Genomic DNA, 16,968 nt, shown 5'->3' with positions numbered 1-16,968 from the left:
CAAGGCCTCAGGCTGCAGGGTCAGACTGGGCTGCTCTCCATGGGCTCCCAGAGGGCAAAGCCGAGGGCAGGCTGTGGTCCATAGAGGAAGGGGTGGAGGGGGCCAGGCCTGAGTGGGCTCTACTCAGCCCTGGAAAGGGAGCTTTTGGCAGAAGGATGAGGGCTTGGGAGGAAGGGGAAGAAGGAAGGAGAGAAAAACAGGGAAGGGTATCATTGAGGCTAGTGAGGCATTACGACGCGAGGCTTAAGTCAAACTCACTATCAGTTCAGAAACCTGACAATGTCACAAAGAACGCCCTTCCCTGTCGCTAATTAGCAACAAATGGTCTTCAATGCCATCCACAGTGGTAGTTGTCGAGTGTCCAGGCCCATGGGCTGCTTCAGAGGGTGGGAGGTTGGGGGCAGGAGAGGAATTTAGTAAACCGTCAGCTCTGCTACAGAGTTAGAGAAACAGGTGCTCTGCTGAACTGACTCGTCAAGGTAACCAAAAGTTATCACATATTCCCTGCAAGGATGACCACATTTTGACAAATGTGAGCGTAGTAAGTAATTAAATACCCCACGGAACCCAATTTTAAAGATGTATCTATCAAGCCATTACATAATGGGTAAGACATGCCGTGCACTGTTCTAACACTGGCAAGTACTAATTCCATCTCCACAGCTACCCCAGGAGTTGGGTGCTGATATTGGACCCACTCCATAGATGGGTAAACTCAGGCACAGAGGGGTTAAGCGACTTATCCAAAGTCACACAGCTAGTAAATGGCAGGAACAGGATTTGGACCCAGGCAGCCTGACGTCGGGGTCTACGCCCTTCTCCATGATGCTAGGCTGCTTCTTTAAAATGAAAAAGGTCTCAGGGCACTGAGCCTCAGAGAGAAGTGACTTCCAACGGCTCATCCCCGCCTCACTCTGAAAATCCAAGCTCTTGCTATACCTTAGCCTAGCAACACAGTTAGAACACTGAGGATCACGGTGCAGTTCATCCTTCCTTTCAACAAATTCTTACCAAGCACCTACTATGTGCAATACACTGTTCTAAGCTCTGTTCACAACCAAAGGAACTACAGGAGACTGAACAAATCAGGATCAATTCTTTGATACCTCCCAGAAGTTATTTAAAAAGTCAAATCTTATCATCATCACCTGTGTCTGAGATACATCACAGGAGGGTGGAAAACCAACAAAGCAACTCTGATTACTTGAGTTTTCTAGCTCCTTGGATTCTAGATAACTGAATGTTTTCTGCTATTGGAGGCAACTTTCAGAAGCATCAAGTACAGACAGATGAAAACAGAAAGCGGAGGACAGGATAAAGATGAAAATACATGTGAGTCCAACTCAGCTCAGAACTTGAGTTTAATTGAGATTCCAACAGCCACTCTGTCCTGCATTCCTTTGTCCCTGGCTGTGACCAAGTTCAAGGCTACATCACCCCCAGTAATCCCTGTAATGGGCTGCAATCCTGGGGGGAGCTGGTTCTGTTTATTAATGGCCAACCTCTGAGTCACATGCAGTGTAGCTAGTGGTGGCTGCTTGCCCTGGCAGCTGATGGACCACTCTTCAGTTTTAAAAACTACAGGTCTTCCAGGAGAGAGTACGGGGGATAGCGGCAGGGGCTGTGGAAGAGGCAGAGACATAGAGGTGATGGGGCTAGAAGTGAGGGCCCCTTCCAGGTCATGAGCTCTTGGAGAGTAGAATCCATGTGAGTCCTCCTTGCAATCATGACTAGTTCATAGGGCTTCCATGTAGTTCCAGGATGGTTGCCACGGTTACAGCTGTCCATGATGCCACTATTGTGGGCAGGCAGGAGAAGGGATGAGGAGACCAAAAGAGGACCATTGGCAGAAGGTGGTGACTATGCAGGAAGAGGCAAGTAGCACAGAGAGGGCTTCCCTGAGGGTCAGGGATTCTCAGGGCTTCAGACGGTGGCCAAGTGACAGGAGCAGGCAGTGCCCAGGCCTGTTCTCGCAGGCCCACTGCCCCCAGTCCCAGCGTTTGCTCCGTGGAGTTGGGAACCACTGCAGCAGCCGTCTGTTTAGACACTCTGTCCCCTCCCTCCCCGCATCTGTCCTCTGCTTAGAGCTGTGTGAAGCGGAAGACAATTTGGGGCTTATTAGTGTCCCAGGGAGACATGTAACTTGTGTTGCTGGGACCCAAACAGCAAGAGTCTTAGCGGCAAACTCCAGCGGAGAAAGACTGAGGAATTGTCTCACCTAATTACGGGGACCGGCCCTCTTTGTGTTTGTGATTCGGTACGGTTGTCCGATCGCTTCTGATCGCCTTTCTCCATTTGCTGGCTCAGGCCACGCTGGAATTGTGCTAATTAGAAGGGAAATGGACAGAGTGATCCTGTCAGCCCTGGTTACTGGTGGGGACAAAGCGGAATATTATTCTGAGGCAGTGTTTCGTGAGGGCCCTTCGTCAGCTCTCATTAGGAGGAAGGGGCCCCCGGGAGGGGAAGGTTCCGAGGGCCTGGCCTGGCTAATGGAGCACTGGGGTGTCCATGTGCTAATTAACAGGCTCTCTCTACCAGCACTCGAGAACCAGGAGCCTCACAGTCGCACCTGGTGCCACCCGATGACCCCAAACCCCCCTGCTCATGAAGAAAAAGTGTTGGGCAAAGGGCAGGAAGGCCAGTGGCCTCTTTGGGAATAGGCAGGAACACACCCCCAAATGCCCCAAAGCCAAAGTAGACAGGAAAAGCCAGCTACAGGCCAGTGGGAGCTGACAAACTCAGAAAGACCAGCTTGCCTGCTCCCTGAAGGCAGAGGTTCCTCTGGGGAAATGAAGCCCCTGCTGGCATCAGGCAGTCCTGCAGCTCTCAAAGGACGAAGAAAACGGGAACTGGAGAACATGACCCAATGCTTGGAGACGGAGTTTGTGCAGAAGTTGAGGGCTGGTAAGAAACCATCTTATCTGACCCCTGGGACCATCCACCTTGGACCATCTGCCAATTTCCCCCCTTCCTGTTCTGCCAGTTGACTTGCTTGTGATGCTTCGATCCGGGAGGAAACAAAAGGGACCAAAGTATCCCATTGGGAAGGATCCTGCCTTTATTACAAAGCTCCTACGGAAGCCCAAACACCCTTTGGAAGCCACAGGGGCAATGGAGAAGTCATTGGAGCTAGACGCTAGTTCCTAGGAGACAGGAGTTACAATAAACTGCAGCTAGAGACCCCCAAGCAAGGAGCAGTTAGCAAGTGTCCATTTAAAAAATATGATAAATGGGTAACAAAAGGTAAAGAAGGTAATGATGGCATTGTGCTATCAATGAAGATGACAGCCTGTGAATTTTTAGTGCTCAAACAATGGAAGGAAAGCCAAGCAAATCAGCAGAGGCCTCAAACTGAGAGACTGAAGTGAGCAAGAAGCAATGAGGCTGATGGTGAGAAAAGACTGAAGAATTTAACAATGTGCCTCCAAGAACCAACGGTCTATGTCTCAGGGTGGCCAACGGGTGCACTACGAGGACGCACTGGGGATGGCAAAGGGAAAGGGGAAACAAGCCTGCGAGCAAATAATGATTAGTTTTTGGAAAAACAACCCCTAAAGATTTAGAATAGAATATTCACACACTGTCCCTTTTTGGTAAGTCAGTCGCAAGCCACGCCTGCCCAGGTCACAGAAACCTATGGCCCATCCGGATGTTTTCTTGAAAATCAGGGATGAACCATTGATGCTTGGCAGTTTGCTTTCCTTAAAATAGAACGTTTTCTCTAAAAGGGCACTCATAGTTTTACCATGGGGTGACAACAGTAGTACTGGTTAATATTTCTTCGTCTCCAGTTTCTTAAGCAGAGTTGAGAACGACCTCATACTAAGAATTTTAATAGGTGGCAGAGAAATATTTGTTGTGGATCCATCACATTTAACTGGTAGTCTGCAAACAGCTAGGTCTCGAACCCTCAGTTCAAAGACGATGCTGAAGAACTAGATGTGGAGGAGACAGCCGAGACCTCAAGAGCTTACACTTTACTTAGCGGGGCAATGGGCACGGAGTTGGATCCCTTCAGTACAAGGCGCTGTGGTGAGTCACAAGGCCAGTATACACGAAGGCTGCAGGGACGCAGGGGGCAGGATTCTTTGCAGCTGGCTCAGCAGGGGTTTATAGGAAGGGTAGGCTCGATATGTGCAAAGGGATGTGAGACTTTTTAGGAACTCAACAGCTTAGGCAAAGGCACTCGAGTGAGGAACTGGGGACTGTTCACAGATTAACTGGGACAGAGACTTAGGTGTTGGAGAGGAAGGAAACCGAATGGAGGGTTAATCAGGGTTACATGCAGAGGGTTTAAGATGCCAAGATAAGAGGGCCAGACTTTATTAGTAGACATGGGGAGGTATTAAAGGCTTTAAATACCGCTTTAGGGAGTAATGAGCTAGATGGCAGGTAGGACAGACTGGCAGCTGGGAGAGCACGTAGTGGATGGCCACACAGCCCCACCACCCACGGGCGCGCGAAGGGGAAGACAGCGGAGTGTTTGTCATCAGAGTTGCGCTTTCTGACGAGGTCTACATTTTCAGTATGCAGCTTGGCCCTTTGAAGAAAAACTCACTCTCCTATAAAAGGGACATATTTATTATGACGACACAGAAAACATCATATACCAAGTACAATCTCCTAACACCCTGAAATACACGCATGCACACACTGTACATAAATTTATATTATCAATATAAAAACACATCATTAGCTTTTCAGAGGACGACAAATATAAAACCAATAAATATCGCAATTCTAAAACATCTACTTACATTAAGTGCTGGTGAGTAAGGTGACAGTAAAAGAAAGAGGCCACAGCAGACCAAACACCAACCACGGAGCTTCAGGTTACAGACGAGTTGGTTTGGGGAGGCATCCCAATATACTGACATTCTGGCGCTATTGTGTGCACACACACACTCCTCAACCACGTTTAAGACACAGGAATGTCAATACACGCTTCACTTAAAATCAAAGCCCCCACGGCCCACCATTCTGTTGTACACAGCATCCCAGCAGAATGTTTTCCCGCTCATACTCATCCTCTGTGTCTTGTGCTCAATTTTTTCCTTCTTGTCCATAAGTAAAATTGCATGGATGGTCAAATGGCACAAATAAGAGAAGAATCCAACGTGAATTCCACCACTCGTCAGAAAATGGTCAATGGGCCATTAACCGTTACAGTGACTAGTGCCGCGCCCTCCCACAGACACTCGGGCCGAACCCCTGACCACGACTCTCCTCGTGTCCCAACACCGCCGGACCCCTGACACACGGGGCTCTCTTCACAAAGTCTAGGAAACCCCGGCTATTTCTCAGACACCTTAGAGGCTACCTTGTAAGCAACATGTGGAGAACACGTGTCATCAGCATTACCCACAGGCTAGATTTTCAGGTTTTAACACCGAGAGGTAACTGGCGAAGAGCTCCGTCAGAGTTACATTTCAGCCAGGAAACTTTTTCTTTCTTGCGTGTGTTTCTGTCCCGTGGGGGAAACATCTGATACGTGCTGAGAGAGGGGACAAGGGGACAAACACACGGCCACCGTTCCACAGCACGCACATTTCTTTAAGGTCAATCAGTTTCTAGTTTTTAATCAAATGGGAACTCCGGCAACCAATCCCCTTTCCCTGCCTTCAGACCATGTTAACTGTCTCACTTGAATCTGTTAACAGATTAACTAGGACTCAAAAGTCCTTTCTGTCACCTTTAAATTAGTCTTGAGGTCTAGAAGTCAATGCAACCTTACATGGGCCTTTCACTATATGAGCTAATCCCAGGAGGGACTGATGCACAGGGATCCCCTTCCCTGGAGTCAGAATGGATGGGGGGGGGTTGGGAGAGGGGAGTGCAAGGCATTAGGGTATGGGACTATCGTGAGAGGTGTGGAAGTCTAAAAGCAGGCATGCATGTTTAGAAGATTCTGGTTTCTCCAGCAGGGGATTCTTGGAATCTAGTATACACTGGAGTGTTCCCAGATCAAGCTACATGGTCTGGTCCAGAATCTAGTAAGTCTCTGGGCTCCTCGCATCATAAATACTTCTTAGAGATCAAGTACAACTCACAACAACCCATCCAATCACTGTCACCACGGACTTTGCCGTCACAGAACCAAATCAACTGTAAGATCCTGGGGCTCCCGGTCACCTCCGGACACGAGGAAGCAGGACTTTGACCCTTAAGAATGGCATGCCCTCCGTCATCACCAACGTCTGAGGAGCAGGTGGTCGAGGTCTGGAAGCTGACTGAATAACCGCATTGATCCTCGGGCAGAGAGACTCTTCTCCTGCTGTCTGACGTCCTCAGCGGTGCAGAGTACCAGGAGCAGGAGAGAGGGTCAGTCCTGGAGGTGCGCCCTCCAGCCTCTCGCCGGCAAGCGGTGAGGTGCGCGTCGCCAGAGCTGTGCTGGGAGGGGAGCTCGGTTCCAGCCCCGGGGACGTCCTGTCCGCAAGCTGCTGCTACTTCTTGGGTTTCTCTAGAATGTTGAGGAATTTCCCCCGTGTCATCTCTCTGGCTGAAATCACAAAGCAAATGAAAGATCAATGAAGACCTAAAATCTGAAAACAGGATTATAGGAAGATTTAGTTTAAAAATACAGATTGATTACATTGTATGTAGGGGACCATAACAGATTCAATTACCACAAACCTCCAAAAAAGGAGGGAAAACAAATCTCTACTGACTACTAAAACCATACAAAGTTGTTCTGAAGTTGGTAATTGCTATAAAGCACAGGCCAACTGGGTAGACTTTATCATCCACCTTTAAAAAAAGTCACCAGGGAATTACTCCCCAAACCTCTCTCTCTCTCTCTCTCTCAAGAATGTAACCTAATACTCTTGTTCACTACCTCAGGGGGTTTGTTCTTGGAGGCTAAAATCCAACCAAGATGACAGTCCTCCCTGGGTCGCTGGTCTCTGGACATTTACGGTCTCAAACCCAAGTCAGCGATCATTTACCCTGCCCTCAGTGGCAGCCTCTGGGTACTGTAATATAACCGGGTTTATGTTCCCTCGGTGCAGCTCATCTGCGGGTGGAGTAATAAAGCAGGGTTTATAGAGCTTTTTGGTCTTCTCTCTTGGCATTGTCAGTCCTTAGATATTTAATACAGCCAGGCAAGGTTTACGTGTCTTTCTTTGACTTTCCGCACTATCAATCTCTGAATGCTGTAGTTACCAGAGGGTTTATGCAGCTACTTTCCTGCATATGAGGCTCCGAAATGAAAGTAAACATTTCTCCATTACGAGGGTCACTCCCGAAGCCCCCTGTTTTAGCTCTGTCAAACAAATACTCAAACATCCTATGTAACCTAAAACCCTCTTCATCCTCATCTCCACAAGCCCACCTTTTCAGATCTCTTAAATGGACTGAACGGTGAAGGAAGTTCCCAGTGGCTTGCCCTGGAGGCCAGAAGTCTTCTGGAAGTAGGTAGTGGACACACAGCAGGCTGTGTCCTGTGGTCTCCCAAGAACATGTCTCCATTTTGGCCAAAGAAGTGAGGTGGCTAGGGAGGGTCTTGCAGGGACGAGGACCTTTGCTCTGGCCTCCTTGCTGCCTTTCCCAAGTCCAGAGCAAATGGTGCCAGATGAATGGGCTCCCACTCCCCGCCCACCACCTAAACTTAAGAGTTCCTGGTTAATCTGTACAACAGAGAAACAAAACAATACCAACTCTGTAACTACAGGAAGGCTTTTGGTCTTGGCAGTCTCTCCAACTTTCACAAGTTCCTCAGCTCCAACAGAGAAAGGAAATCCCGTGAACTAGGAACAGAAGTCCAGTGCTGGGTCTTGCCTCACGTGCCCATGACGCCACCCCGTCTCAAACCAAACTGACCATTCCTTCCTTGGTGGATTTACACCAAACCCTATACATATAAAGTTCCTATCAGACTTGCAATTACTTGTTTATATACTTGTTTTCCTCTGCTGAAGTGTAAAAATAGAGGGCAGACGCCGTTTTTTTTTTTTATTATTATTATTATAATACTTTAATCCTTACTCGAGGATTTGTTTATTGATCTTAGAGTGAGGGAGAGGAGAGAGAGAGAGACAGAGAGAGAAACATCAGTGTGAGAGAGAAACACCGACTGGTTGCCTCCCGCAAGTGCCCTGACTGGGGGGTCGAAGCCCCAACCTAGGTGTGTACCCTGACCAGGAATCCAACACACAACCTTCTGGTGTACAGGATGACGCTCCAATCAACTTCGCCACCTGGCCAGGGCTGTTTTATTATTCTCTGTATCACCAGCACCTAGCACAGAAGACCTAGCATCTGCTGAATAAATGTTGGCTGGATGAATGGTACACAAAAGAGCTAGAACTAAGTAAACTAAGTAAGACCACAACAAAGTTAGCTTCTTTCTTTCCACGGACAAACAATAAGGCTTGCTAGTGGTCCTTGGTGCTCCATTCCCCATATTGTGGGGTTCTTTTTAAGTTTACCTTGCTTGTCTAGAAAGAAAAATAATTTCCCTTGGCGGAAACAATGCCAGATTAATGGAGAGATTGGGGCAGGGCAGGGTGGGGGTGGGGGTGGGGAGGAAGTAAACTACCCTAAAGGAAACCCAAGCAGCCGGTATGGGGCTGGGGGCACTTGAAGGAGTAGGGGACCACTCTTTAAAGTACATGGTTTTATAACCACTTTGCTGTGCATCTGAAACTAAGAATAATACTGAATGTATGTAAATTATAATTGAAAAATAAATTTAAAGCAAAGGAATTTTCTTGCTCATGGGAATCACATGACTTCTTCGACAGAACACAGGACTTGAACTCAGTTTAAGTTCCAGCTCTAGCATTTAGCAGCTGGGCGACACCACGAGCAGTTACGAGCCTCAGCTCTTCATCTGCTTGGTATAATGGCATCATTAACAGCACCTTTCAGAAGAGGGTAAGTAGCCTGCTGCTTCTCTCGCACTCAGTAGTTCCTGAGTGAAGAAATGAACTAACTGTGTTAAGGGAGGCTAGGTCTCTCAAAAATCCATTCCTTGGAATCTTTCCCCTCAGCCTGACCCTACAGATACTGACTTGGACTTTTGGCCTGAGCGGGACTCATCATTGTTTCTGCTGAATGGGTTTTCTGCCTGCTCTCCAGTTCTCATTAAGGACCTAAGGACAGCATCAACTGATCCTGCAACCTGGCTGGAGGCAGCTGCTCTGGACACCAGACACGGGTAACACAAGGCTGCTGGGGAAACAGAACCGTGTTCCAAAAATCCTGGGCCAGGAGCATTCTACTGGTCTTACTCATTATTTCTGCCTGCTGCTCTTCAGATGCCCCAATTCTTTATTATTTTTTCCCCAACTGGGAGAATGACTGAGATTTTAAGACTTAAAATTTAAACAGACTCAATATAATCAAGTGATCAAAAGGACTTAACAAGAAAAATAATGGATATTCCAAAGTGTCTCAGTGGCAGGCTCTCCTTGAATTTAACCAATCCTTTCTAACAACCCCTTTTACACTCAATCATTCCTCCCCCTCCAACCTAATCTAAGTACACAGAGCTGCAAGAAACCACCGTAAAAGTACAAGTAATTCAAAAGACATCATCTTCTGCATGGGAGGGGAGAAAGTTTCCCTCCTCGCCAGTCCTATATAGGAGATATACGAATTTGTGACATAGCTGCGCCCTAAAAGAGGGCTGTGCCCTATAAATCACATCCTAAGCACCAACCCCTTTTTGTGCACAGAGAAATTGCTGTGGGTCAGGGGCTGCTCCAGCGCACGTGCCCTCCTGTTCACTTGTCATCAGAGATGTTAACATCTCTGATTAATTCACATACCCCTTATTTTATTCCTTATTTCTTTCTCCTTGCTCTCCTGCAGTGTGAAGATTCTTACCAACCTGATACAGTAATCACCGCCTGCTAACCGCACGCCGCCTACACCTAGTGAAATTGTTTAGTGATGCTAACCGCGCTTTTAATTTGCAAGACATCAGACACAGAGGTAATTTATACCAACATCTGTTCATTTTTGACTTCTGAAACAAACTCACACATGCTGCTACAAAATCCCATTAGGTGTAGGGAGACAGCCTTCTGCTACTATTCTGTATCCTTCTACACATACACACACCCCTACCTTCCAGTGGGGTTTTATGTGTAAATACATTTGACTATGAAATTCTCACCAAGGATTTCAGATCTCTTTGGGGAAAACCTTTAGAGATGTCTTCAGTTTGCTTACAGAGGACAGGAAGGTATTTCTATTTCCTCCTGACCACTTCCATCCCTTCTTTCCCCCAATAGTTACAGCTTGGTATATTCTCAAATTACCGGCCAGGGTAAGAGTACACACTCGTCAGTTTGGCACTTTTAGTTCCTCCCTTCTCTCCTGGTTCTTTTTTTCTACAATGTGCTAGAAGACAATCCTGGAGATAACAAAAGTGCTAGAGAGACTTTTATCTAGAGTCAGTACAATTTCTTAGCTATTCTCCAATTCTGGATTAATTCTCTAGGATCACAGGTTCAACAGGAAGGCAGCGCTGCTTCCACGTCTTAGTAACTACGCCAAGGTCAACCCCCGGGCCATCAGCCACCACAGTGCCTGCTGTGCAGAAGAGAAGCATGGCCTCTGCGTGGTCACGGTTTACAGGCCGGTTACAGGCCCTCCTCTGCAGAGCGAGCCCGTCAACCGAGCGAGAGCTGCAGCAGAGACTGCCGCCCTGGGGGCGCCAGGCGAATGGCTGCAGAGAGTGTGGGAGAGGAGACCACTGGTACACATTTAAAGGCAGCAAAAGGATAAACTACACTCAACTTCCAGGTCTGTGCTGTTTCTATTAGCCCTTTGTAGCTTCCCTCGGACTGCCAGGTTCCTGGCAGCGGTAAACACCTGGGGCACTTAGAGAGGTCAGGGCTGTAGGGAGGACTGCATCCTGCTTGCTGTTGAAGGTGTTGTGCGGTTTAATACGTCTCCTTTAGACTCCCCAATTCCTCCAGCCTACATTCAGCCTTGCCGCTGGCTCCCTTTTCACAATGAGTATCCCCAAACTGCCTTCTCTGCAGTAAATTTTCTGGTGGCTGGTTGAAAAAGATTCAGTGGTAACAGATTGATTTCCCACTGGTGAGGGGATGGGGGATTACCAGAGAGGCACCCTGGTTAACGAGATTGGGTGCAGAACTGTCACGCGATCAGCCCTCTCTGCCAGGAGTTTGCACCTTTCGTCCACGACATATGGATTTCATTACAAAAAGATTTTCCAGAGTATAACTTTCAGGCAATTGCCTGATAAAATTCTGTTTGACTTTAATGTAGGGAATGATGTAAAGATTAAGTAACTTTTAATGAAATGGAAGAAACTCATAATGTTTGGTTTTTAATTCCATTACAGACTTCTTTAAATACTTCTGTGCCTCAGTACAATTAAAAACATTAGCTAGGTGGAGAAGAGTTACCTTCCACTGGTTCTCTCACACTCTGAAGAGCAACGTCCGGCTGTCTTTCAGAGACTCTAATACGAGTGGCTAGGAACCAAAGGAGCCAGCGTAATTGTGAGAGGAGCAGGGCATTCAGCATCAGACAGGCTTGGATTTGAACCCCAGCGCCCACACTGACCCTGCTACTTAACAGCTCCTACACTTCACTTCCACTGAGGGCGGGTCACCTAAGTCATCTTTCTAAGCTTCAGCTTCCTCATCTGTTCAGGGTGGGATAAACACAAAGTTCACGTAGGCATTCAGCAAAGGCTAGCTACTGTATAATCATCTCTTTGACTTGAAACCAGAAGCTGGTTTAAGCAACAAGACACTTGATGGGAACGCATTTCTTTTACAGTGCTTTATCCCTACCTAAAGACATGTTGCCCCCTACATGTAACAGCTACGTACAAAAATTATATACTGCCTTTGGTTTCACAACGATAAATAAAAAACATTAAAAATTCTCCAGTTGAACAAGGTATGCAAGGAGTAATTTTTTTTTTTATCAACAGTGAGAGCAAAATAACTTAATGGACTATGAAAGGTGAGAGCTGAATGAACATGCCAGCAATGGAGAAAGGGGGTACTCTCACGGAATCAGTGTTCTTCCCCATCCCATATCCATTTGATGTCACTCAAAACATCCCATTAGCTATTTAGTTTAAAAAAAAAAAGGCAATATGCTTAGGCACACACATCAGCTACTTTATATCCATCAAAGGGGAAACAATGAAAGAACAGAGAAACCCATGCTGTAGTAGGTGGGATGTGGTTTCTAAGTGCCAATGTCTACGTGGTCGGGAGGAACCGAGTTCTGGAGTAAAGTTGCAGATCCCTTTTGTAGCAGACACCTGTCTGTTGCTGGAACACACCGACTGTATCTTCAAATTCTATTTCTAACTGTGCAGGTGTGTCTGCTCCATTGGTTCAATCGACTGCCCATCAAATTGGAATCCGATCTGCCTCACTGATAAACCTTGTTGTTCATAACAGGCCTTCATTTGTTTACTGAGTGGTATATGCCTCTTAATCTTACACCAAGCCACAGAACTGCCTGTCCCACCACCTTCAAATTAATACGACCACCGTTCCTAGTCCCGACTCCTTGCCCTTGCCTGGGTGTTCATGGCCAGGGCGAGCACTGGGGTCTCCTGAGCTGCTGCCCCAGCAGAGGTGCCAGGCCCTCACTGAATGAGCACACAAGCAGCACCGGGAGTGGTCAAAGGAGGCTGAACTACTTATTTCTTAAAAAGAGCTCAAAGGCCAAACAAATGGAAACATGAATGAATTGTGTCTGCCTAGCACATACACTCCAGAGGTAAAACCTACTGGAATAATGCTGGGCATCAGAGGCAGTTACTTTAACTACACCAGCAGCACTTCTGGCAAAAAGAAACACACAAAATCCTAGTTAGCTTAGCATAAATCAGTCTGCTACAAGGCTGTTTATTTAATTAGCTTCATAGAAGATATTTTGTAGAAATGATGCCACTTGTTATAATTATAGCTTTGACTCTTTAAAAATTACTTTTTGGTCCTTGAAACCTTGAATGAATTCTAGCAAGTATGACAACAGGGCTCTCCTAGTCGTGGGTGTGTGCTGTGTAGAAGAAAAGCACGAAGGGGGTGGATGAACAGTTAAGTTCGTCACACAGAGTGCCTACTACGTACCAGACATTAGGGAAGATTCAAGTAAATTAGAAGTGGCCTTTGAGATGGGATTACTCTTCACAGGTATTTTGGTGGATCAGAGAACAAAAGGAAACCAGTGTGATTTATAATGCTAATTTCTCCCTCAGAGGAATGTGGAAAGTTCTTCTGTCACTCTGGCTTAGAGCCGGGGTACCGCAGAGCTGTTCCCGGGCAATCTGCCAGGGGGAGATTCTTCACCGCGCTCCAGCTCAGACCTCTGCACAGCTCAGACCTCTGCACGAGGCGTAGTGCTAATCGATCGCTAATTCACGTCAAGGACTGAGCACTTCTCCATGCCTCCAGTATCTCCTACTGGTGCTGGCGCCACTGTCAAGAGTAGAAGAGGCTGTGAACTGAGTGTGGTGTCACTGGGTGAGAAGGGGTCTCCTGGAGCCTCATTAGACTCGGTGGTCCTCAGAAGGTGGTGGAATTACAATAAAGTCTACTGGCCATTCTCAATCATCTCTTGTGGGGGAGCACACACTAGTGAGAGTCTTTGGTAAAAATCTCACTTCTCTAAAATACATAAAAGTAGCATTCGAAGGTAGGCAGAATAGCCTTCGGGTTTTTGCCTGAGTTCTCCAGCATTTCAAAAAGGAAACGGAAATACCTGAGGAAGGAATAATCTGAATGCTCTATCTGTGACCAAACTATCGCAGACTGTCAAAATCTTTGTCCTCAGAATTCTCCAAAAAGCCTTTTTTGGGGCACAATTTCCAGATTCCTTTTATACTGGATGTCTTGTCTAACAGGACTTTTTCTAACAAAAGGGTGAGGTGGCTGAGAACGGTGTTCCCTCCAGTAAATTCAGAGAAAGATCATTTTCTATCAAACATTTTGTTCTTCGGTTCACAGTAAGGTCCATTACCAAAGAATGTTTTATCCAAGAAGTAATTTTAAAAAGAAAAGCCAGGACTTAGCAGCGTACAGGTAAACAAATTTGGACAGTTCCAATATGGAAACTAATTTTAATGGCTTTTCACACAGAATAATAATAATAAAAAAAAGAACAGAAATATCTAGCCAACAGATTTATCCCCAGAATATAAAACATCAAGCGGGAGCATAAAATATGGGCAGTGTCAGCCATGATGCCCGAAGATTGAAAGCGCAAGGAGAGGATCTTAATTGTCAGGTGTTTGAAAAATGGTGTCTTCAGGGAAAGCCTGTGTTTCTCCGTCAGCTCTCCTTGCCCTGCCCTCTTTTAAGAGCAAAACAAGACTAGATTTCAAATATTCAGTCCTTCTTATCACTGTTGTCTCTACTAAAAATTCAAAACAACAACAAAACCAAAAACCCCACAGATCTGTGTCCAGGAAATGAGAGCTAACAGCGTATTTGGATTTTGTTTCCTTTTCAGAGGGCCTCACAGGTCTACTCATAGTTTCACTTGGTTCCCTTTTCAAGGGTAAACTCAACTGAATGAAAGGCAATGAGATCAAAGCAATGCATTAATACCCCTGGGGCGAAAACTTGTATTAAATACTCATAAATTTGTGTAGAACATTCATGCTTCAGGGCCTTTACATAATAATACATCGTGGTGAGACACTTATTATGACCAAAGCCTAGTAGCTTACAGTCTTAATTTCCTCATCCATAAAGTGAGAACAGCAATAATAATCTGTCATGTAAGGTTAAGACAGAACACCAACCACTCAAAATGACTTGATCACTGCAAAAAAACATTTTGCCCCAAATTAAATATTTTATCCATAGGCAAGGTTCCACTCAGAAAAATCAGACCAAGAACATAGCAGAGAGAATTTCAAATGACCTGGATATTGAGAAGTTCCCTGCTTGGAACACCCCTACGTCAAGGTGCAAGGGGGAGGAAGGCTCAGTCTTCTTGACCCCCAGGGCAGGCAGAGAGTTACATCTTCACACCGAGAAGCCAATAAAATCCTCTCTTGATTATAATTTAGATAAGAACCACTGGATTGAATAATAATGTCTGAAACTCCCCTGGCTGTTTCACCTTGAGACGTCCATCACTGGGTTAAACATGATGCTAATTGCATTTGGATTGATTAATTTCTCTCACTCCTGTCTATTCGAATAATGCTTAACAAAATAATCATAGCACCCAGAGCCAAATCTTTTCCGTCAAAGGAATGAAGCCATCAGAACAGGCAGAGATGAAAGAAATGAAGATGACCCGTAATTACTGCTACGGTGATATCATTACCATATTATACAAAATGAGTGTGTGGGGGGAGGGGGGAAGGAGGGACTGAGATTATTTTTTTAAAAATGGAACCCTACAAGCTAAGAATACAGATGTGACATCAAGCGGAACGCACAGAAATATAGAACTTTAAAAAAAATACAAATCTTGCTCATGAAATTGCAAAATCCAACAAATACTGAGGCCCCAGATACATCAAGTATCTTGGGCTACGAGCAGGTATTATTCACGCCACTATTTTTCCATCGCAATAACACTTTGTGTATGACTTGCATTGAGATTTAAGATGCTGTCTTCACACACAAGCATTCCCATAGTTACCGAAAAGATTTTCTTTCAGCCAGGGAACATCACTTTATTTTCATATTGTTAGAGTCTGCCTTGTTTGTAAAATTAGAATCTGGGTTTTAACTGCAGCTAGTTCTAGTTTAAGACACCAAAGAAAATGTCCATGAATCTTCACCCGTGATTCATTGGACAACAGCGTGGACTTAACTCACCAGCAAGAAGAATATAATAACATTTCCCAACTCTCTTCTTGTTTTATATGATCTTTTCAGCACTTACGGTAGAAAACCTATGACTGCATAGGATTTGAACCTTGGGTCTGAATCAGTTTTTAGATGGCAATCTCAAGTGAATTATGCAGCCTCTGTGCCTCAGGTCCTTCATTTGTAAATGGGGATCAGGAGCCACGGACTGGACTGCTGTGAGATTTAAGATAACACACGTAGTTCGCAGTGTGTGCTGGTACAAAAAAAGCCCTGTGAGACTGATCGTGAGCTGTGTACTGAGCCTTGAACGTCGTTTCGGTTATTTTATTTACTAAAGCTAATTTAAACTGACATTTGTACATTAACTCGCATATAGATTTTAACAAGTACTTGTGAAATAAATAAGTAAGTAGGATAATGAAAAGGTGCATCCTTTTAATAGGTTAGAAATACATGAGGAATATTTTTGCTACAGTATTTTAAACATACAACCATCTTTAAATCAAAACAATAAAAACAGATATTGAAATTGTTTTATTTAACTTGGACAAGAAGATATGTTTCCCTATTTTCTTTCTTTTCTTTTTTAAATCCTCACTTCAGGATACATCTACTGATCTCTTTGTCAGAGAGAGAGGAAGGGAGACAGCGAGAGAGAGAGAAACATCAATTGGTTGCCTCCTCCAGAGGCCTGGACTGGGGACCAAACCCACAACCTACCTATGTGCCCTGACAGGGGGTAGAACCTGCGACCTTTCAGTGCTTGGGATGACGCTCCACCCAAATGAACCACACAGGCCAGAGCTCCCTATTTTCTTATCTAACAAATATTCCAAATAAAACAAGCATATGTATCCTGAATTTATACTCATTCAGTAATAAATGTAATCAGTGCTTTAAAAGAAAGAACATTAACATTGTGATTCCACACCAGGTGAAAACAAGACTCTAAAACATTTATGCATTAACTCAGTATTCGAGGCTTTCTTTCTGGTTAAGAGAGGCAATGTAATACAGTACAAGAGGTTATCTTCTCTGGCTTTGGGATTAGACAGGTCTGGATTTGATTCAAATCCCAGTCCCCAAAGCTTCAAGATCTTGAGCAAGTAATTTAATTTTCTGAGCATCAGTTTTCTAGTCTGTAGAACGGGAATTATAGAATGGACTTTACACAGTCTTGTGAGGT

General features: G+C 45.4%; 1 protein-coding gene across 2 annotated transcripts in view; it reads right to left on the bottom strand.

The window, feature by feature from the left end:
- Positions 1 to 4,565: 4,565 nt before the first annotated feature.
- LIN52 (lin-52 DREAM MuvB core complex component) overlaps positions 4,566 to 16,968 on the bottom strand; it is an 84,445-nt gene continuing 72,042 nt past the window's right edge. For both annotated transcript variants that reach the window (XM_024568479.4, XM_024568478.4), the window contains exon 6: positions 4,566 to 6,499. In XM_024568479.4, coding sequence (XP_024424247.1) covers positions 6,444 to 6,499 — 56 coding nt within the window. In that variant the 3' untranslated portion in view covers positions 4,566 to 6,443. The remainder of the gene's footprint in view (positions 6,500 to 16,968) is intronic.

The sequence above is a fragment of the Desmodus rotundus genome, chromosome 7, assembly GCF_022682495.2.
Source record: "Desmodus rotundus isolate HL8 chromosome 7, HLdesRot8A.1, whole genome shotgun sequence".
Taxonomy (NCBI): Eukaryota; Metazoa; Chordata; class Mammalia; order Chiroptera; family Phyllostomidae; genus Desmodus; species Desmodus rotundus.
This window is presented reverse-complemented; position numbering and strand designations above follow the sequence as displayed.